We start from the raw sequence: 22,001 nt of genomic DNA, 5'->3' as shown, positions 1-22,001 counted from the left end.
CACATTATAACATTTTACAATACATGTCCACATCTAACTATTTCACGAAAGCATGAATTTTAATATAATGTTTTACTATTCTGCTCACTGGGCTTTAGTAGCTCACCCCATTCCCTTAACCCCAGGTTTGCAGGTACGGGATCGACCATTATTATTACATCCTTAATTTACCATCTGCTTTCTTTTTAATTGCTCTTTTTATTAGTATAATCAAATCAATTTCAAAACTCTCATTTTTACTTTATATGCACTTGCACTTTATTTTATTTGGTTCTAACAAGAGAAGTAAGTAAGTGTCAATTCCCTGTGGATACGATCCTTTCATCACTGTCTACAGTTTTCATATTGTTGGTAGTTAAAAATGTTATTTTTGACCGGTCTCGACAACCCCACGTCACGTACCCAACAGTAACAAATCAAAACATATCTCTTGTAAAACTCTAAATCTATAAATAAAATAAGAGATTATTTATTAATGCAATACCCTTTTAGAGATGGAAAAGTATAAACACATTGATTGGGCTAAGAAAGGGACGACCACTTCTCGCCTAGAAAAGGTAGGGAATGACTATACCAAAGGTGGCATAAGAGCGAACGGAACTATATAGAAGAAACTAATATCAAAATAGAGATATTTTCTCTATTGCAAAGAACCAAAGAGAGAGAGCTCCTATGGAGACTATTGATTTAACATTAATTGGACTCAAATTCCATACCTTAATATTATAAAGATGACGTTACTTAAAACATTTATTTTCCTAAACACTGGAGATTATCTATTGCAATTTAGTTTATATAATTCATTCGATTTATATACAACAATCAAGTATTTGTTCCGTAATGTCCAATGTTAAAAGTTCAAATGTAGGCAACAAGCTCCTAATACAAAATCAAATCAATGATTGGCTTATAAATTATAGGCATTAGCAGTCTCGGCCAGTTAATGCAAGTTCTTTTCCAGCTCAAAAAAAAAAAAAAAAAAAATTACAGGCAGTAGACAAGATCCCTTCAATTGATTCTTAAAGAAGATTTATTGGTACAACTTAGTTATTAAACAATAATAATCACTAGCTATAAGGAGATAGAGTCTGAACAACACAGGTGTCAGGGCTTGGATTGAAATTGCCTCTCATGCATGTTTGTCCATGAGTTGCCTGAATAATTCTTCTGGTGCTGTAATTGGAAATCAACCCAAAAAATAAAAAACAGGAACAAATTAATACCAATATCCTTTAATTATTAAAAATTGCATAAATTTTGACATTGAACTCTGGTTCATCTTACCAGGCAAGCCTGTGAAGTTCTTGTACTGTTCAAAACCTTGGCGAATCAACATTTCTGTTCCATAGACAACAAGAGCTCCACTTTCTTTTGCTTCACGTAAGAGTCTTGTGTCTTTTGGTGTGTAAATGGCATCAAAGACTAGGCAATAATGTTTCAAGGCATGCTGCAGAACACAGAAAAAAAGGATCCCTCTTTCAGATTCTGTGTACTTTCATAATTTGATACAAAGGTGGAAGCAAACCTGTGCTAATGGGGTGGCATCAAAGTTAGGTTTCATTCCCACAGATGTAGTATTTGCAAGAACCATGCCTTCTTCTGGATGGAAATGTTCTACTTCTGCAAGTGCCATTGCTTGGCCACCAACTTTGTCAGCCAGCTCCTTAGCTCTTTCTGAAGTGAAAACAAATCCAAATCACCACTAAATTCACTCATCACAATAACAAAAAAATATATATACATATATATAATCAGTACCAGATTCTTACCATATGATCGATTGGCAACTACAACTCTAGCTCCTTTTTGTGCACCACCGTAGGCAAGTGACTTTCCAGCACCACCAGCGCCCAGAACTACGAACAGTTTACCAGCTAAGGGTGAGGTACCTGCTGGGACTTTCCCATTTAGCTCTGTCCAGGAGGAAAACAAACAAGCCAGTCAGGTAATCCAATACAGTTACATTTCTCACAACAGATTAAATTGTTTACCTCGTAGGCCATCCTCGATTGCAGAAATGGCACCAATGTAGTCAGTGTTGTAAGCCATTAAAGTTCCATCAGGCCTCCTGACAATATTGTTGATTGCTCCAATTTTCTGCAGGTATTAAAAAATGAACTAACTATTAACCAAACTGCATATTTAAAATTGTAGAGATGGTTATTGCAGGGTATTAATTACCTTGGCAATGGGGTCAATTTCATCCATGCATTTGAGTGCAACCTCCTTGTGGGGGATAGTGCAGCTGCATAGCAAAATCAAATCCATTAGTTTTCTCCAAGGAAGTACAGATTACAGAAGCCTTACTATTTTTTCCAGGGAATTTTGGCAGCTAAAACAATGGTGGGTTTCAAGAAGAGAGACTGCACCTGCATCCAGAAGCAAAATCAACCGATGAATAGGTGTTGAAAAACTTCTCCACATCATCCACCAGAAAATGCATGTAAACTGCGTTAAGACCAACGGACTTAAACGATGCATTGAACAAGAGAGGACTCTTGCTGTGACCGACAGGTTTCCCAATAATGCCATACACTTTGGTATCAGGCCTTATAAGCCTGAAGTTGTATAAATCCAGCAAATCCTTCGCAGTTGGTTGTCCAGAAGCTGATACACCACCTGCCTCCAGGGCACCGTACGTCAGGAATCCACCAAACTTGGGGCTAAGCAAACGCGAAATCAAGCCCCTTTCACCCATAACAATTCCAATAATTGGAACCTGCAAAAAGATTTACATGGAAACAACTCAGATCAAAGTAATTGAAACTTTCAAGAAATGCTTTCAGGGAATGTGCAATTTTGCTCTACCTGAGAATGCACCATAATCTGAAAAATACGAGCACAATCTGTAATGTCTAAAGCAGTTGTTGCAATCTTGACAATGTCAGCTCCAGTAGCTTGAATTCTTGCAACAAGATTGGCAATGGCTTCAGCAGATGGAGTATTATGAAAATTGTGAGAAGAAACAATGACTTTGAAGTTATCAGGCTTGCTTCCAGATATTGAATTGTTAAAGTCATGAGCAACCTGCAGGAACAAGTGAAGCCTAAGAATCCAACTTGCCTCTTATTGACAATTAGACAGTTAACATGTTGAAAATTTGACTTAGTAAACTGCAAACTGATAATATATTAATTACCTGAAGCTCAATATCAACATAAGTAGCTCCCAACTGCATTGCTAAACGAAGTGCATCCTGTCTCTTGGTTTCATCACCCTCATATTGACCACCTTCCCAGCTTGGTCTGAAAAGGTGGCAGTTTTCATTTCATTCATTTACGCAGAGAGTCTGTGTGTGTGCAACATTAAAGAAGAGATAATAAATTTTCAGACATGATCATTTCATTACCTGTAAGTGACCAGGGTAGGAAGAGGAGACTGTTTAATGAGGGTTTCAAGATCTTGGCGAGGACTGAAGTTTTTCAGGCAGTCTAGCCGGATTTCAACAACATCAGCTCCGATATCCTTAGCTCTTTGCATCTCAATCAACATTTGGTCGACAGCGGTTCCCATTAGTGGAGTACATAACAACGTAGGACTGCCCTGAACTTCTTTAGAACTCAGTTGAAGATCAGACATTGTGAACTAAACACAACAACAGAAAAAAAAAATCAGAAACATTATCAGTATAATGCAGGGTAATAAGTGCATTGATAAAAAAAAATATTCATGAAGAAAGGAAAATTTACCGGAAGGCTTCCCATGGCGGAGGAGGATGGTGGTGGTGGTGCTGGCCTTAAGACTCCTGGAAGCCGAGTTACAGTACGTAAAAGGGTGGTGAGTGATTTTATAGTAGCTAATTTGAAGGTGTTTAACATGAAAATTTAACCAAATTTTCTTGCTGTCAAGACTGAAATGTTGGTGGCAGTAGCCGACACGTGACAAGCAGTTTAGGTTCAGAGCAGGCTTTGTCTTCATAGAAAATTAGGTGGTTGAAACCAATGTTAATTAATATGGGCTGGTCATAGTACGACGAGACGGTCATGGATACATAATACAATTAATTTTGATAAATTCGTGTTATAAATAATTATTTAGATTAATCTGATTTATTATGAGTCTCGTCAACGGCTGAATCGGTCAAATCCTTTCCTGCCCAACCTTCTTCACAGTCTTTCTTCTCTACCTAACCTTATATGTAACGGTCAGCAGGCGGATTTGCGGCGCAAATCTGTTCCACATCCGGTGCTAGCACGAAACTATTAAATAACTTGGATTAACCATTTTGGGTCAAGTGGAAAGTGGGTCTAAAAGTTATTTGGATCAGTTCGGGCCCGACTGTTTTAATTGGTATCAGAGCCATCCTGGGTCAGACAAATTGTGCGGAGCTAGTGGGTCTGCGAGGACCGTGAGAAACGAGGTGGAGCCACCCGAGGTACTAGCGAACCACAATACCCAAGGGTCCGGTCCTGGTTAGCAATTGTAATGGATTCAGTTGCGACGAGAACGTCGCAAAATTTAGCGGGACCGAATGTAACGGTCAGCAGCTTGAGCTGTTAACTTGGCGGATTTGCGGCGCAAATCTATCCCACATCGGCAGCTAGCACGAAACTACTAAATAACTTGAGTTAACCATTTTGGACCAAGTGGAAAGTGGATCTAAAAGTTATTTGGACCAGTTCAGATCCGGCTGTTTCATTAAATATATAGTCATGGATTGAGTTGGCCCAAAATTGGATTAAAATCTGCCCAATTAAACCGGAAATCAAAATTAATCGAGTTAGACTAAAACCGGCCTTATAAATAATGGATCGCGTCTGCTATAGTAGTTTTTGCTTTTTCCTTTTCCTGGACAATCTCATACTTAATTTCAGTGGGTGTGCTTCAGTCCATACATGGCATTTATGGCAAATAGTTGACTATTTAATGCCTAAAGAGGAAAGGGTCTTGCTTATAATATCCATACTTCTCGAGTCTCCATTCTCACGAAAGAGTCCATGTGATGGGATCGGTCAAGAACTGCCTTCGTCATGAATGTTAGCATTCATTACGACACAGGATTGGACTACATGGGCCGTATACAATGGGATCTGTATAGGGACAATTGATCCAAGCTTTCATGGACACATGTATGGACGTGATGCAATGCAAGGCCCATTTTGGGTTTATCAAAAATAAAATTAAAATCAAAGTGGCTTTTACAGGTTTTCTACTGTAAATGGCTTATTATAATAAATTTCTGCCCATGAAATTGCTGTTTCTGATCCAGTAAATGGCTTTACACTTGAATTATTATTGTTGGAAACTTGAAGATTGGACCTTATTTGGCATCTGCACCAGCCAGATAATCATTGAAGCTAGATTGAACACTTCATCATCTTTCAGAAAAATACATCAGAACTTGTCTAAGACAATCGCTCGCATGAAATCTTTAGGAGCTGCAAAAGAACAGAAAGGTAACTTCAGCAACCCATGATGGAGGAACTGTCAAAGGTAGAGCAAAGAAATAGAAAAGGCACCTTCTTTGCCGGTGAAGAGGTTGAACTGGCCAATTGCCTGCCTGAGGAACATTTCAACCCCACTCACTGTGATTGCTCCTGCTGCTTCAGCTTCCTTTAATAGTCTGGTTTTTCTAGGTGTATAGACAGCATCAAACACCAGCTGATAGATCCCCAAGGTTTCCTTCAAAAATAAAAAATTTAACACAACAACAAAAGCCTGAATAGAAGAACTTTGTTTTAGCAGTGAAGTAGAAAGAACCTCAGCCACAGGAATTCTATCTGTATTTGGATGCATTCCTAATGGTGTTGCATTTGCAAGGATTGCTCCATTCTCTGGCTGAAACTGAACTAGACTTTCAAAAAGCCGAGCTTCGCCCGAAACACCATGAGCTAGAGACTTTGCCCTCTCTTTTTGGACAAAAGTTAGAGATGAAAAAGAGATTATATGGTCCAGTTCATTAAGAGGCTAATCAGTGTACTGAAGAAAAAAAAAATTACAATGTGTATACCAAAATTGATATCGAAAATGATTATTCGGGCTCCTCTACTTTTAGCACCAAATGCAAGTGCTCTTCCGGCCCCTCCAGCACCAACTACCACAAATTGTCTTCCAGTTAGTGAACAGCCAAGAGATTCTCTGCAGTTGATGTGTCCTTGTTCTGTAATATTCAGACAATATCTATGTGTCAATGACTAGATTAGACTATCCATCAATGGCTACAATGTCACTCTAAGGAGCAATATTGAGTAGCCTTTGTCTTTACCTTTTAAAGCATCTTCAACAGCAGTTATTGAAGCCTCACAATCTGTATTATAACCTATCAGCTTCCCATCACCAGGCCTCCTGATAATGGTGTTCACAGCACCTATAGACTAAACACGTGTATAAAGTTCGTTACAGTGAAATATACAAGACAACGTTGCTATCCAGATTCCAGAGCACGTTGATCATCACAAATTCTTAAAATACCTTAGCAAGTGGATGGACTTCATCACAAAACTCAACAACAGCTTCCTTGTATGGAAATCCAACACTGGAGTTCAAACAAATAAATGAATGAGAAACGTATCAACCGAAAGTAGAACCGATCATGTAGTTGCAGAAAAGCAAGCCCATATATACCAAGCAATGTATAGCATACTACCAAGCTATTGCATGATATGTTCTTTTACTCTTGATGGATAAAAAAAAAAAAAAAGCTTGCAGAAAAGGCATACCTAAAACCGGCATAGTCAGGGCTCAAGTAAACGCTAAAGAATTCCTTGAGATCATCGACGAACATTGGAACATAAATGCCATTATAGTTCACATGTCTGAAGGTAGGATTATGCAGTATGGGGCCTTTGCTGTGGCCAACTGGTTTAGAAACTAGACCAAAAACTTTAGTATCTGAGTTTATGGACTCAACCTTATAGGTTTCTCTAAGGCTGTCTAAAGAAGGCAGACCGGAAACTGAACTTCCTCCCATGGAACCATAGACTAAAAAACCACCAAATTTTGGAGCCAATATCTGGCTTATGAGACCTCTTTCCCCTACTGAGTATGCAATTATTGGAACCTGCAGATATGGGCAAGAGCTGAAATTGATCTCCATATGAAATCATTTGAAGTTATTTTTGTTTTGTCTGACCATTTAATTTCTTAATATGTCTCATACCTGAAAATGTACAAACAAATGGAAAATCCTTTCCAGTTCTGTAATATCATTTGCACTGGAAACAAGTTTGATAATATCTGCTCCAGTAGCTTGCATGACCCCAATCAGGCGGCTAAGATTTTCCCTCGAAGGCGTCGGACCATTCAAATAACATGACACAATAACTTTGCTACCAGTTTGATGTGTCTTTTTCAGTTCTTCTATCACACCAGAAGCCACCTGAATGATCATGGTATGCAAGTCAAATGAAACTTTGAACCTCATAATGCATTACTCTAAATTTGACTTTCAATATCTTCTAAATAGTTTTGAGCAGTAATTTACTGCTGCAAGGAGGTATAATTATGAAATTACTATAAAGTTCTTAAATTTAAAGCAGAAGGTAACCATGTCTTCCAAGAACCAGAAGGAAAGTTACAGTTTTAAAGTTTTGGCTGCTGCATAAATTTCTATATGAGAATTTTAAGTACACATGGCAGGAGAATAAGAGAAGCTTGTTCACTGCTTGGTTACCAGAGTAGCTCTCTTTCATGTTGATTCTTGAAAGTATTAAAATAAAGATAATTTTATAAAACTGTTTGCATTAATGCCTAAAAGAAATTTCCAGTACTGCCTTGAGGTCATAATCAATGTAATCAGCTCCCAACTCATAAGCCAAACGAAGTGCATCCAATCTTTTGTGTTCATCTCCTTCATAAAGACCACCTTCCCATTTTGGCCTGCAAAAGATAATGTCATATTAAAGCCTATTTCCTTCTAAAATCATTGTCTAGCTCTGCAGTTTCTCACCATAACTGTTACCTCTTACTTTTTTATCATACTTAAAATTATATCTAAATTGCAATACATAACATGAATACTTATCACAAATACCAAATACCCTAATATGCATAATCAGATATTTCAAAAAGCTATTCTTTTGAAAAAGTTCAAGTCATGAATGATACCTGGCCTTGCCCCACTGTACCTTTGATAGAAGCAGAAGAGAAGGCGGGGGCTTCACCAAGTTCCATCATATCATTTTTAAAGTAATCCAATACAGCTTATATAAACAAAACAAAACATTACGTATATTCCTCACAAATTGGTTTTTTCAGTGAAATTAAAGAAAGCATATGCTGATCGGAGGAATTCTAATAATCCCCTCCCCCCGGGAAAAAAATAGGGTGGAGAACTTTACCGGCACACGATGAGCACCGGCAATGGCTTGTTTCTGAGGATGGTCTCGAGGTCCTGGCGAGGCTGGAAGTTGTTGATATGGTCCAATCTGACCTCTGCAACGTCAGCACCCTGTTTCTTTGCACTGTGCATGTCAGCAATCATTTGCTCAACAGATTGGGCCATTAATGGAGCACAAACCATTGGAGAACTACTTAACACTCCAGCAGGACCCATTAGAAGATAAAAATGAAGGCACAACAAGAAGTGACGTTGATGAACAGTATAGCAAGCAACTAAGCAGATGTATATGTACAAAGTAGTGGATTGTTGAGATTGGGCGTATTGACAGGGAAGGATATAAAACAGCCCAAGCAACATATGATATGGACAGCATAGATACCCAACAACAACCCAGAAAAGACAAAGGAGACATGACAAGCAATGGCCAAGTTGGCTTTTGGCTGTTGGCTGATGGCTGTGGGATTGACCCAACACAAATAACAATGGAGTTTCAGATAAATAAAGGTTTTATTTTTTTTTTTCTCTTAAAACAAAAAAGTTGCAAACTCTATTTATTTTATTAGATTCAAATGGTTTATTTCTAGAAAATGATAAGTTAATTTCCTGGCATGAGAAAAGTGAATGTTTTGATTTCATTAAAAAGTTAAAAAATACCAATCAAACAAATAAAATTTTAAATTTTTTAAAATTTAAACCGATAAATCTTGAGTGAGTTATTTTTAGCTGCAAACCCATTAAAATTAAATAACAAAATTGAAGTCATCTTGAAATATATCAAAAAAATCAAAGCAAAAAAATTACATTATTGCAGTATGGTCTTGCATGACTGAAGCGAGCGAAAAATTCAAAAATGGTCGGCCATTTCAGTAGCCAATGAATTTGGCCGCCGCCCTTTAGAATGAGATACGTGGCTTTAATTTGGTGGGTGTTAGGACTGTACATAATTTTTAGAGATTTCAATACGGAATTAAAAAAAGTCATACTAAAATTAAAAAATAATCAATATTTTAAAGTAAATTATATTGTATTAAATTATTTAATAATTTAATTTTAATTTTTTATTAAAAATTATATTACAATATAATATTAAAATTAAATCAAATTAAAACTGTATTAAAAAATTGATATTATATATATATATATATATATATATATATATATATATATATATATATTTTAAATGATTTTAGTGGCGTTATAGTTATATTATATAATTTTAGTAATATATTTTATATTTTATATATTTTTAATAATATTATAATTAAAATTATAAGATTTTATTTAATGAATTTAAATCTTAATTTAATAAATTGTTAAAGAGTATATAATAGAAAATTAAATTTAATAAATTATTAAAGAGTATATAATAGAACATTATAAATAAATAAAAGTATAAATAAAATAATTATTTGAGAATTATTTCAAATTTAATGAAAGTTTAGTTATATATATACTTTTTAATTATTTTTATATTTAATATTATTTAATTATTTTTATAAACTAAATTATTTATATAATTTAAATATAACTCTCTCTATTAATTATTAAATAATTACTAAAAATATTAAAAAATAATCATATAATCTAATTAATTATTACAAATTTTTAACAATATAATTTAAATAATTTAATTAGTTAATTATAATTTATTCTATCTAAACAAATTTTAATTATATTATATAAGTGAATTAATATAATATATCTTTATATATCAATTATACTATAGCAATTTTTGCAATTTTTGCATGTAAATCACCCACATTTAATCCATAATATTAATATTATCCGATTACCTTTCTCTCCTTTCACCTATCTCATCATCCCCTTCACTCTCTCTATCTCTCAAAAATCAAGTTACTGATAAAAAAAAAAAAAAAAAAAAAAAAACCTTATCCTTTTTGCCATTGATTTTTCTTTCTTTCTTTCTTTATTTTGTAAGTAAGCATTTATTTGGTTTGTTAATTATGACTTCAAATATAAGAAATTATACAGTAAAAAAAATGAAAGGGAAAATTAAAATTAATTCTTTTAGTTAATTAAATTAAAATATAGAAATTCATTTTACTTAATCATTGCAGTCAGGTGCATAACTAGAGACTTCCAAAGGGCAATGGGTTCCTGTGTCCAGAATTGACATGTGTCCAGTGATACGAGTAAGTGACATCAGCATTGTAGGAGTTCAACTGCATATTATATTTAGGAGGATACCCTGCCAAGTTATAGTGACTGCGCGGTGGATTCATGTGAGGAACACCATGAATCGGAAAGAAACCTGGCGGCGGCGGCTGGGAAGGTCGCATTGAATGAACTGCATATGTCCCATGACTGGATGCTCTTGGAGGATCCTCTGCATGAATTCTAGGACGCTTATTTCCACTCTGCTGTCGCAGGTCAGCATTAGATTCAGACGAGGAACCAGGTCTGATTTTGGCTTTTGAATTTTCAATCATTTGAACTTTCTCTTCTTTCTGTTTTAGCAGTTGGGAAATTTGTTCTTTAAGTTTTGCAGACGAGAGGCCATCAATCTTGTAATCCGTGATGCATTTGAACATAGCTTTCAATGCTTTTAGCTCTTTGTCAATGGCCTGAATCTGCAAGTAAGCTTAATAAATTCTTACATGATATTCCACAATAAATAATGATAGTGCAAGATAAATTACATTTGTGATCATATACCTGTTCTCCAATGGATTTTCTCTTTTTCTTGGACAATTGCTCAACATTGTGTTTGGAAGAATTGCTCAAATAATCCTTTAAAATGGGTACTGGTGGGAACTTGTCGATCATATCGAATGCATAGATATATTTAACAGCCTCTATTTGCTGCTCCTCCTCAATAAGCTTTTGAATAAAATCTGTCACGGTGTAGAAGCTATTACAAATGCAAACTACTCAACAGTTTCCATAAGTAATGCAAACTGTGACAGTATGGCATATTGGATAATTTCATTATGAGAAAAATCGATACAGGACAAAGCACTTACTTGGGAGCATGTCTGCTAAACCAAGTACTTGAAACAACTCGGTGGCCTCTTTACTACGCCACTCATCAGCATCCAGAAGACTAAGAAGTTTGTCTGCATTGGAAGTAGATGCCAATCCATAGCCAGCTAAAAACTGCAGGAAACCTATAACCAAACGATAATTTTTTTTCTTTGCCAAAATTGTTTCCCAATGAAGTGCAACTTTTCTTGCCTCTTCTTTTAAATCAGGATTAATCTGCGGTGAGACAATCCTCAACTGCTCCAGCAACAAAATACACTTCTTTTCTGAAACTCCTAACTTGGCATTATTTGCCTTCAAGTTGAAAGGATAGGAAGCATTTATCATATCTAAAACAAGCTTTCCCGGATCACATGCAAGTCGAAGAGCAGCAGCAATCTCACCACGTGCTAAATCATTATTTTCATGTTTGTTAAGTAACAGTCTGACATCCTCCTTACTCTTGTTCAAAGAAAAGGATTTAGGCTCATGCTGAGGATCCAGGGATGGAGAAGCCTCCTTGTTTTCTACTGGTGAATCTCCTAACAAGGATTGCTGAACCTTGGCATCGAAAGGAACAGCGCAGGTTGCTGACCAAGTGAAAAAAGAAACACTTGCTACCATTAAATTGGCCAACTAATGAATCAAATCACTATGTAAACCATAAGAGGAACAAAACAGAGCAAAGTACCAATCGAAAAGCTGAAGTGTTGGTTTCTCTGGATAAAAAAGAAAATGGGAATGCATATATACAAATTTATCAAGGAAGTGCAGATATTTTATGCCTCGAATTCAAAGAAGTCATGGCAACCGAAAGGAAAATATTGTGTTAGCAGTTACATATGTAAGGTAATGCCCAGAGTTGATTTTAAATGGTGCATTCAAGGATGCAGTGTTACGCACATGGCTAAGCTAAACATGCTCCCACTAATCCCAGTAAATTATTCAGATGAGAACTCATATAAAGAATCATATTGAACCCTACCATACAACAGTATCTAGATAACTCAGATGTGGCAATACCTTGATCAGCAACAGGACATGGATTTACAACGTCTTTTGCTGACAGAGCTGTACAAGGATGTTTACTTCCACTGCACTTTTGTGATTGAGTCTTAGGGGCAGGCATAGAATTTGGAGTGGTTGATGGGAAACTGATAAGAGACACACTTGTGGCGGATGCAGATTTAGGGGCAACGGGGGCATCAGCTACAGAAACTCTAGGGGGCAAATGTTTCTTCTTATTCTCCTGTTTCTTACGTGCTAGGGCAGCCAACCTTGTTTTCTCATTTGAGATTTGTTTCCCCAAAGCATCTATCATTTGCTTAAGCTTTCCAAGTAAGGGTCGACATTCAATATTGAATTCTTCAATGCATCTTACTGCACACCTCAGATCAGCTATTCTTCTCTTTGTGGCCTCAGTCTGTTGACAACTTCTTGTAAGAACATAAACTAGGGAGGAGGGCCAGGAGGCATGATAAAACAAGCGAGAATGGTTATATACCTGTCCTTGAAGTGATTTTTTTACCTTTCTGAACCTTTTGACAGCAATCTTCGAATTCTTTAAGTAAGCTTCCAATAAAGGAACAGGTGGGAAATCATTAACTAGCTCAAACCTATAAATAAATTTGATGGCCTCAAGCTGCTGCTTCTTTCTGATAAGATTTTGAATAAAACCTGTTGCACATATTTCAGATACAATGACACCCCATAGAGAGACAAGAAGATAACAAAATCAAATAAGAAGCACAATAAACTGAATGAATAACAACCCAATAGAGGGACAAGAACATAACAAAATCAAATGAGAAGAACAATGAACTGAATAGTCTAAATGAAGTTCTTCAAGGACCATAGCAATTTCAAAACTAGAGAGCTGCCAAAAGGAAATATAAGACAACATTCATCAACACATGCACACACGCGTATAGGCATATGTAAGGACTTCCATGTAACCACTAGTACATGAAGCTTAAACCCCAGAAACTTACAAATTATCTTATCTGCAAAACCCAGGACACGTAATAATTCAGGAGCCTGGCTATGTTTTGCAACAATCTCCAATTGAGTTAAGAGATCATCATCATCAAAAGCAGAGGCCAGTCCATAAGAAGCTAAAAGCAGCAAAAATCCCAAGACCTCAAGAGAATGCTCGGCATCTCCCTTAACTTTTGTTCTCCAATCAAAGGCAAGTCCCATTGCTTCTTTTTTCACATAAGGCCTAATTTCTGGTGAAATTTTCATCAGTTGCTCTAATAAGAGAATGCAACTCCTTCTAACAACCCCTTCTTCGAACTCCATATCTCCCTTCTTCAAATGGGAAGGATAAAACCCTTGCATTGCATCCAATACAAGCTTTGCAGGATCGGATGAGAATCCTAGAGCAACTAGTACCTCATTCCTAATGGAATCATACTCCCCTCGATGCTCATTTAAGAAAATCTGCAAGGCCTTCCCATCCATGTTCACAGAAAAATGAAGAATAGCATCCATGGGATAGTCCACAGCATTGTTAACCACAGTGATGCTCGGTGGCTCAATCTTCTGGCGGATATTATATTTCTCTTTCACTTCCAATTCTCTGCACTGTTCTTCAAGTTGTCTCTCCTTCACTTTAAGCTCTTTACATCGTTCCACAAATTTCCCTTTTTCCGATTTCACGTCCTTACATTGTGCTGTAATTTGCTTCTCCTTCAATTCAAGCTCCTTAAATTTCTTATCAATCTTCTCATTTTTCACGCTTAATTCTTCGAGCCGTGCTTTCATTTGTTTCTCCTTCAACTCAAACTCGTTAAATTTCTCATCAATCTTCTCACTTTTCACTCTCAGTTCTTTGTATTTTTCATCAAGTTTCTTCTCCTTTTCCAAAATGCGCCTGCTAAAATTTTCTTCTTTGACCGCAAGTTCTTTGCAGCGCTCTTCAAGTTGTTCCTCTTTCAACTTCAATTCATTGGCAAATTTCTCACACTGCTTCTCTTTCACTTCAGACTCGCTCAAACGCACTCTAACTTCTGCAACCCTCTTCTCAATTGAGTCATTAAACAACTCAGGTTTCTCCTCAGCATCTTTAATCTCTCTCAATTTCGTCTCTATAGACTCTCTCTCAACCTCAAGCTCTCTCCTTGATTTCTCAATCCGCTTATTTTCTCTCTTCCTCTCCTCAATCTCCTTCCTTTGTGTCAATTCAAAATCCTTCTCTTTGGCCTCAATCTCTCTACACCTCTCTCTCACAGATTCTTGAACAAGTTCCAAATCCTTCTCTCGCTTCTTGACGTCTTCCAATTTCTGTTGAACCGACTCTTCGATAGAATGCTGCTCGGCGATGAGTTGTTCGATGACATTGCGACTGGAGGCAAAGTGATCCTCTAAGTCCTTCCATTGAAGGGTAAGCAAGAGAAAGGAAGAAGCGCGATCTTGAAGTTGATCGAAGGATTGGCGAAAGCCTTGTAACCTTGACTCGGAGAGTTTCAACTCAGAGGAAAGCTTCTCCTCCATTGAAGCCAAACGCTACCGCTGCAGAAAAAGGAGGCTGCTTTTCCCACTAAAAGGCCCTTGTATAATTGCAAATTGCTGACGTCAAGGGGCAATCGTGGGAAAGGTATTCTTAGCCATTAAGAGCGAAACAATAATCTATTTAATTATTTGAAAATTTTTAATTATATTAACATTCCCATTTCGAAAAAAAAAATTATATTAACATTTATATCAAATTAACAATGTAAAAATAAATATAATAAATATATATACATCACTACTTTATTAAAAATAATAAGTTTGTTAAATTATTTTCAAAATAATACTCAAGAATAAGTTAATTAATTTGAAAAAAAAATATTAAAATAAATAAAAAGTGATCTTTATTTTTTAATTAATAATAATAGAAATATAAGTCTATTTTAATATAATAGAGAGAATTTTAGCATGTCATGTTAAAATAAAAAAAAATGAATTAATTTTGTTATAAATTTTAAATAAATTGTGATTATAAATAATGCAATTTCTCTTATTAAGAGTTTTTTAGAATGTATCAAAACAATACTATTTTATAAATCATTATATAAGTTGCACTGACTTCATAACTGTAAATCTAAGTTCAAGTCCATTCTTCCAATCCTCTATTTTTTTTTCTTTAAAAAAAAAATATATATATATATATATATATATATATATATATAGTTTTGTGAAAGCCAAATCTCATATATATTTTAGGAAGGGGTGGATTCAAGAACCTTGTGATTTTGGAAGTAAAGCACGCATCTCTGAATTCATCACGCTTTCTACTTCGTCGCAAGCTGCGAATTCCCCCATCCATGCACGCATTTATTGAAAACGATAGAAAAGCAATACTCTCCTTAGCCATGTGCACCTACATTCGAGGATAATTACAAAAAAATCCTTTAGCATATTTTTAAATAAAAATTTATATTTTATTTTATAATAAAAAATTATATATTTTCACTGGCAAAGTGATATTTTTTAATACAACTAAATATCACTTTAATTAAAATTATATTTTAACCACTATATCCATTAAATTTTGTTTAATTAATAAAATAATTCTTTAATTTAAATTTTACATTTTTAATTGAAATTAATCTATATATTTTATAGATCAATTCCTAATTAATATTATACTTACAAATTAATACCTTTATTTTTTAAACTTTAATATTTTATATGTGAATAATAATAAAATTAAAATAATTGAAATAGAAAGAACTCTTTGATTTAAATTTAAATACACATATTAAGATTCTTGATTTAATTTTTATTTCATTAATTTATTTTAAAATATTAAATTTAATAAACACAAAATTAATCTGAAAAAAATATATATATATAAATAACTTAACCAATTTATATAAATATAAAAAGAAATTACTTTATTACAAAATAAATCTTTATAACTAAATTTATAAATATCTTGACTAAATTATATATTTTATAAAATTTTAAAAATTAAAATATAATTTATTTTAATTAAAAATTATTTTTAAACATCACCATTTATTAAGGATGAAAAATATCACTTTACTAGTGTAAAAAAATCACACAGATTCTTTGTGTGTCACAAGACTAAAAAGATATCAAACCACATAAATTTTTTATAATCCCCTACATTTAAACCTATGTCAATTGATAGTATAGAAGTAATATTACCCTAATTTGCTCAAGAACTTGTGGAAATCAAACATCTTATTTCAGTTGGGTGTCGTCTCAAATAGATTATAGTCATTTTCTTTCAATTTTATCTGACCTTAGCATTAGCATACCAATCCATTTATATCTACGTTAACCACCAACTTTTCGACTAAAATCAAATTACTGTTCTTCTGACTTCAAGCTCCTTCAACCTGCTTCCCTATGCCTCCCTGCTCGATACGGCAGCCTTCAAGCTAAGGCCTCCAATAGTAACCAGAATTATAATACGGGTAGCTGAACTGCATGTATAAAGGGGGGTAGCCACTCGAATCATAATGTATAGCTGTTGCACAGGGTGCACCATTAACCATAAACTGACTTGCTGACTGCTGAAGACGCGATTGCCTTGGATGAACAATGCGACTAGTATCAACACAAGTGGTCTGAGGCTTCCCTGATATTCGAGGTCGCTTCTTGCTAATCTGATCATCTGTTCCAGTCTCAGGGATAGCAATTATACGCGACCCAACGGTTAGGGAGATGGAGGCGGCTGTAATGGGGGCAACAGTGCTAACGGTGGTTGCAGAGGAGAAGGCAGATGCAGCGGTAGGGGCGTCAGCTGGGGGAGAGGAGGTTGTGATGGGCGCAGCCACGATAGCAGTTGCCGGAGAGGAGGTGATTGTTTCAGCAGTATTAGCAGCGGTAGTAGTGGAGTTAGCAATTGGAGAGGATGATGGCGTGGTAACAGCAGAAGCAGCACCATCCAATGCACTTGGATCATATTTTACTGAGACAGCTGTCCGATGACGCTTAGTTCCACTCTGCTGTCGTGGTGGGGAAGAGGAGGGTCCAGTGGTAGAGCCCTTAGTTGGAGTGATGGGCGCAGGACTTCTGATGGACTCAGATTGAGGTGCAAGGCTACAACTGGCAGCAGCAACAATCTGGGGGCCAAAACATTTATTTTCATCATATGGTGGTTTAGCTGCCAACAGAGCTTCCCTAAGGGAATTTGCATCTTCCAGGCATCGAATTTGTTGCTTCAGTTTCTCGGGTGACTTTCTAGATTCAATCTTGTCATCTTCAGTACATCTCAGTGCAGCTCTTATATTAATAATTCTTTTGTTGGTGGCCTCAATCTGTCAGCAAGTCATTATAATATATGCATAAGACAGCAAAACTAGTGACAAGGCACTGGTATAGCAACATATAAAGTAAACGCACCTGCGCTTGAATTGATCTGTCAGAACTCTTGGAATCCTCCAAATATTTTTCCAACAACGGTGCAGGTGGGAACTCGTTGATCTTCTCAAATGCATAAATGAACCTAACGGCCTCAATGAGTTTGTTCTTACTGATTAGATTTTGAAGAAATTCTGTTCCACAAAAATGAAAACTTGCAGTTACACGGCCGCATAGAGAGAAAAAAGAACAAACAAACAAGTATAGCAATCCATATGATTTAAATTAGAGATGATTCAAATGAGCTTCATGGAATTCTGAAATCTCTTTGAAACATAAACTCTAGTGGTTTCTTGCAGGGGAAAAAACTAGTTAACACAAATAACAGAATTACGGTGCATTCTGTACTAATTGAATGGAATAGAAGTTTACTGTTATAAAAATAATAAATAATGGTGTAATAGTTATGCAACAATTAGTAACCAATGAAAGAAGAGTATTACCTTCTAACTGTATAATTAAATTTGTCTGTGACATAAATATATGAAGGATATAAATTAACTTTGAAATATAAAAATATTTTAATTACAATAACTATTTATAATAATATTTATATTTTTAATATTAATAAAATTATTTATTATTAGTATTTATAAACTATAAAATAAAAAGTTACAATAATCATATTTATTTATGATAATTATAAGAGTATTATATGTTTAAGGAAATTCATGTTACATGCCACTATCGCACTCCCAAATTGACAAATCAAATTTGAGTACAAGTGGGGTGAACTATTAACTTGATTAAAGTTAGCCTTGATATACCAAATATAACTAATCAAGTTGACCTTGATATACCAAACATAACCGATGGAGGATAACATATTACATGGAGTAACTTTTAACCTCCATCATCTTCAAAACAAATGCAGACTTAGTGAGAGTAGAACAAAATGTCCCATGCACATAATACAATAAAGAAAGGAAAAAGGGATGCGGTAGAGAATTCAGATTTGCATCCAGGATGGAGTCCAAGAATTACACTATCACATCAACAAAATTTCAAGATCTCTAAAAAAAAAAAAAAAAAAAAAAGCAACACAAGTGAAAACTATGCCTGCTAAAGACTTTGGGAAAATATAATCTAGCATGGTTACAAAATACATGTGTATAAGATGCATAAATGCAAACCTCCATTTTGATCGGTGTGAATTCCATTATGAGATATTATGTAATTTTACAATTTTTTAACGAACACAAATCCAAATCTTCATTCACCTCAATTGCATGCACGAGCAAGCCCAATAGAGGACAATGAATTTCAATGTCAGGGAAAATAAAGATTGATACTATTTGTGAGGCAAATTTAAGGACAACGTGCGTGACGCGAATAGCCTTCAATTGAGATTGATTTTCCTTTTCCTTTTGTTTTCAGGGCAGAAAAGAGGAGAAGAGAAGGGGTTGCAGCTGCTCAGACTTTCAGCATCATTACAATGATATCATTGAACAGAATAATGAGCCAAGCAGATAGATCAAGTAATACGAACTTGCTAAAACAGTAGAAAAGGAACGAAAATGATTGCACACTTGCCCTTATCAAATACAACAAGCACAAGCCATTTTTGTGAAACAATTGGAAACAGTACCAAACAATTCTAATAAATAAATAACTAAATAAAATATGTCATCTATTTCATCTGAGATAAAATGTGACACAATTTACAATATCTTGTCATTCTGCAACCAATTTCTTGATAACCAAATAGTAAAGAGCAAATCACGCTACCCACTATGTCAGATGAAGATTATATGTTGGAGTTGCATTCTCCCACAAGGTATTTTCACAATTCTGAAATCACACCTCAAAAAATACTTTTCTTTTCTATGTGTTTGATCATATTCATTTTTCTTTGCTAAGCAAGTAAAATTTGAAAATTCATAAAAGAATACAGTACTCATTGTAGAGAAAATACAATGCATCAATTGTCTACCAATGCATATGCATTTTACGTATATAGTAAAGTACATGAAGCCTAGACTTTAGATACTTACCAGATATCTTTTCTGTCAAACCCAGGATGCGAAATAATTCAGGAGCCTGGGTATGTTGTGCTACAGTCCCCAAACAGGTTAAGAGCTCGTCAGTGTCAAAGACAGATGCCAAGCCATAAGTAGCCAAAAGTTGCAAAAATCTAAAGACCTCGAGAGAATGTTTGGCATCTACCTTCATTTTTTTCATCCAATCACGGGCAAGTCTCGTTGCTTCTTTTGTAATATCGGGCCTAATTTCCGGCGATATGCTCTTCAATTGTTCTAACAAGACAATGCAGCTCCTTCTAACAACTGCTTCTTCAAAGTCCAAATCCCCTTTCTTCAAATTGGGGGGATAAAACCCTTCCATTGCATCCAAAACAAGCTTTGCAGGGTCTGATGAGAGTCTCAGAGCATTAAGGACTGTGTTCCTCATCAAATCATGATCCTCACAATGATCATTTAAGAACATTTGCAAGGACTTTCCATCCATAGGCGCAGAAAGATGAATGTTAACCCCATGAGATTGTGGTGGTTCAATCTTAACATGGGTCATATGGCCATTAACTAATTGCTTTTCTTTCAAATAAAATTTCTTAACACTTTCTTCCAGTTCCCTCTCCTTTAATTCAAATTGTTTTACCCGTTTTGCGAACTCCATATCTTCCAATTGAAGCTCTCTACGACGACTTTCAAGTTGCTTCTCCTTCAAAGCAAGTTCTTCACATCGCTCCACAAGCTTTTTGTTTTCCAGCTCCATTTCTTCACATCGTGTTTGAATTTGCTTCTCCTTCAATTCGAGCACTCTGAATCTCTCCTCAGTCTTCTCGACTTTCAGTTTGAGTTCGGTGTCTTGTTTCCCAAGATTCCCTTCCTTTAATTGTAGTTCTATACACTGTCTACTAAAATGCTCATCCTTGAGTGCAAGCTCTTTGGAACGCTCCTCAACTTGTTTCTCTTTCACTTTTAACGCACTGAAGAAGTTTTCGCATTCCTTCTCTTTCACTTCAATCCCAGCCAATCTCTCATTAACCTCCCTATCAAAAACCCTAATCTCATAAGCTTTCTCTTGAATCGTAATGTCAAACAACTCAAACTTCTTCTCAACATCTTTAAGCTCTCTCAACTTCCTCTCTATTGAATCACTGATGACCTCAAGCTCTCCCCTTGATTTGTCAACCCACTCAATCATTATCCTCTTCTCTTCGATCTCCTTCCTTTGGCTCGACTCAAACTCCTTCTCTCTGGCCACAATCTCTGCAAGCCTCGCATTTACAGATTCTCGAACTACTTCCAATTCCTTCTCTCTCTTCTTAACCTCCTCCAAATTTTGTTCCACTGATACCTGGATTACAAGGAGCTCGTTGGCGCGATCTTCGACAGCATTGTGGGTGGGCTCAAAGTGCTCTTCTATCTCCTTCAATCGAAGCGTAAGCATTAGAATCGAAGAAGCGCGATCGTGAAGTTGATCGAGTGTTTGGCGGATGCTTTGCTTCCTTAACTCGCTGAATTCCAATTCAGAGGACATCGTCTCCTCCATCAGGCACATACTTACTACGCTTCCAATACTTTAATAAAAACAAAAACCCAAACCCTAGCAACGCATACGTATACGCGAAGACGGCGAGATGAAAGAAACTGGAGGGAAACACTGCATCCGTCCAAGCACAGGAAAAGGAGAAATTATATGGATTAATACTCGGGGCGCACGAGATGAAACTTGGAACAGAAGGTTTTTGGCGTAGGATAAAACGACAGACTGTGACGCGGATTCGATAACGGTTCTAATGGGCTGGGTTAAGTTCAAGCTTCTTGGCCCATATACAAGAAATAGAATAATTAAAGAAAATCAATAATTCTGGCCATTAGTAATGGAATTTCTTATAATTATATTTGCAAAATAAAATTTCATGGCTCAATATAATTTCCAGTACAATTTTTGTCTTAATTGAAATAATAAAAATATAAAATATAAAAATAAATTAACTAATCAAACAAAAATTTAATTTAATTTATTTCTTTTATTATAAATTTTTATTTTGAAAATATAAAATAATAATGACAAAAACCATATATATTAGTTGTTATATTAATTTTATTTTTATTATGAATAAAAATAAAAAAATATATATACATATATTTATATATTAATAGCAGTGATAGTAATAGTGGTAGTAATAATAACAGTCGGCGATTCAAAATAAAAGAATTTTTTAAGTTATTTTCTCTTCTAAATTGGCCATAAAGCTGTACATTTGTTACCAGGTAATAGGTATCACTAGATTAACACAATATTGAGGGCAGATACTAGAAAGAAAGGACAATGCAAGCATACGAGACACTATAAAACATAGTTAAATATGCTTTGATTTAGCTGCTTTTGG

The 22,001-nt window shown here is 35.3% G+C and overlaps 3 protein-coding genes across 3 annotated transcripts; all 3 read right to left on the bottom strand.

Moving 5' to 3' along the window:
• Positions 1 to 994: 994 nt before the first annotated feature.
• Positions 995 to 3,848, bottom strand: LOC110622389 (bifunctional 3-dehydroquinate dehydratase/shikimate dehydrogenase, chloroplastic). The gene is made up of 11 exons (XM_021766874.2): positions 3,690 to 3,848; positions 3,350 to 3,585; positions 3,140 to 3,245; positions 2,809 to 3,027; positions 2,370 to 2,719; positions 2,182 to 2,245; positions 1,992 to 2,097; positions 1,770 to 1,913; positions 1,526 to 1,674; positions 1,285 to 1,447; positions 995 to 1,173 (listed from the first exon to the last, which is right to left on the bottom strand). The coding sequence occupies exons 1-11, from the start codon at positions 3,816 to 3,818 to the stop codon at positions 1,130 to 1,132; spliced, it is 1,710 nt and encodes a 569-aa protein (XP_021622566.2). The 5' UTR covers positions 3,819 to 3,848; the 3' UTR covers positions 995 to 1,129.
• Positions 3,849 to 5,081: 1,233 nt separating this feature from the next.
• LOC110622122 (bifunctional 3-dehydroquinate dehydratase/shikimate dehydrogenase, chloroplastic) lies at positions 5,082 to 8,713 on the bottom strand. Its single transcript, XM_021766528.2, has 10 exons — positions 8,280 to 8,713; positions 7,713 to 7,818; positions 7,100 to 7,318; positions 6,660 to 7,000; positions 6,412 to 6,475; positions 6,206 to 6,314; positions 5,951 to 6,100; positions 5,701 to 5,849; positions 5,460 to 5,622; positions 5,082 to 5,378 (listed from the first exon to the last, which is right to left on the bottom strand). Exons 1-10 carry the CDS (start codon positions 8,636 to 8,638, stop codon positions 5,335 to 5,337), a joined length of 1,704 nt encoding a protein of 567 aa, XP_021622220.1. The 5' UTR covers positions 8,639 to 8,713; the 3' UTR covers positions 5,082 to 5,334.
• A 1,570-nt stretch (positions 8,714 to 10,283) lies between these two features.
• LOC110623373 lies at positions 10,284 to 21,293 on the bottom strand. Its single transcript, XM_043960185.1, has 10 exons — positions 19,639 to 21,293; positions 17,627 to 17,778; positions 16,661 to 17,541; positions 16,318 to 16,339; positions 13,096 to 14,770; positions 12,768 to 12,940; positions 12,287 to 12,686; positions 11,266 to 11,853; positions 10,958 to 11,136; positions 10,284 to 10,872 (listed from the first exon to the last, which is right to left on the bottom strand). The coding sequence occupies exons 1-10, from the start codon at positions 21,164 to 21,166 to the stop codon at positions 10,372 to 10,374; spliced, it is 6,099 nt and encodes a 2,032-aa protein (XP_043816120.1). The 5' UTR covers positions 21,167 to 21,293; the 3' UTR covers positions 10,284 to 10,371.
• Positions 21,294 to 22,001: the final 708 nt, after the last annotated feature.

This window comes from Manihot esculenta, chromosome 9 (assembly GCF_001659605.2).
Source record: "Manihot esculenta cultivar AM560-2 chromosome 9, M.esculenta_v8, whole genome shotgun sequence".
Lineage (NCBI taxonomy): Eukaryota > Viridiplantae > Streptophyta > Magnoliopsida > Malpighiales > Euphorbiaceae > Manihot > Manihot esculenta.
The sequence above is the reverse complement of the archived record's forward strand: the minus strand, read 5'-3'. Positions and strand labels throughout refer to the sequence as shown.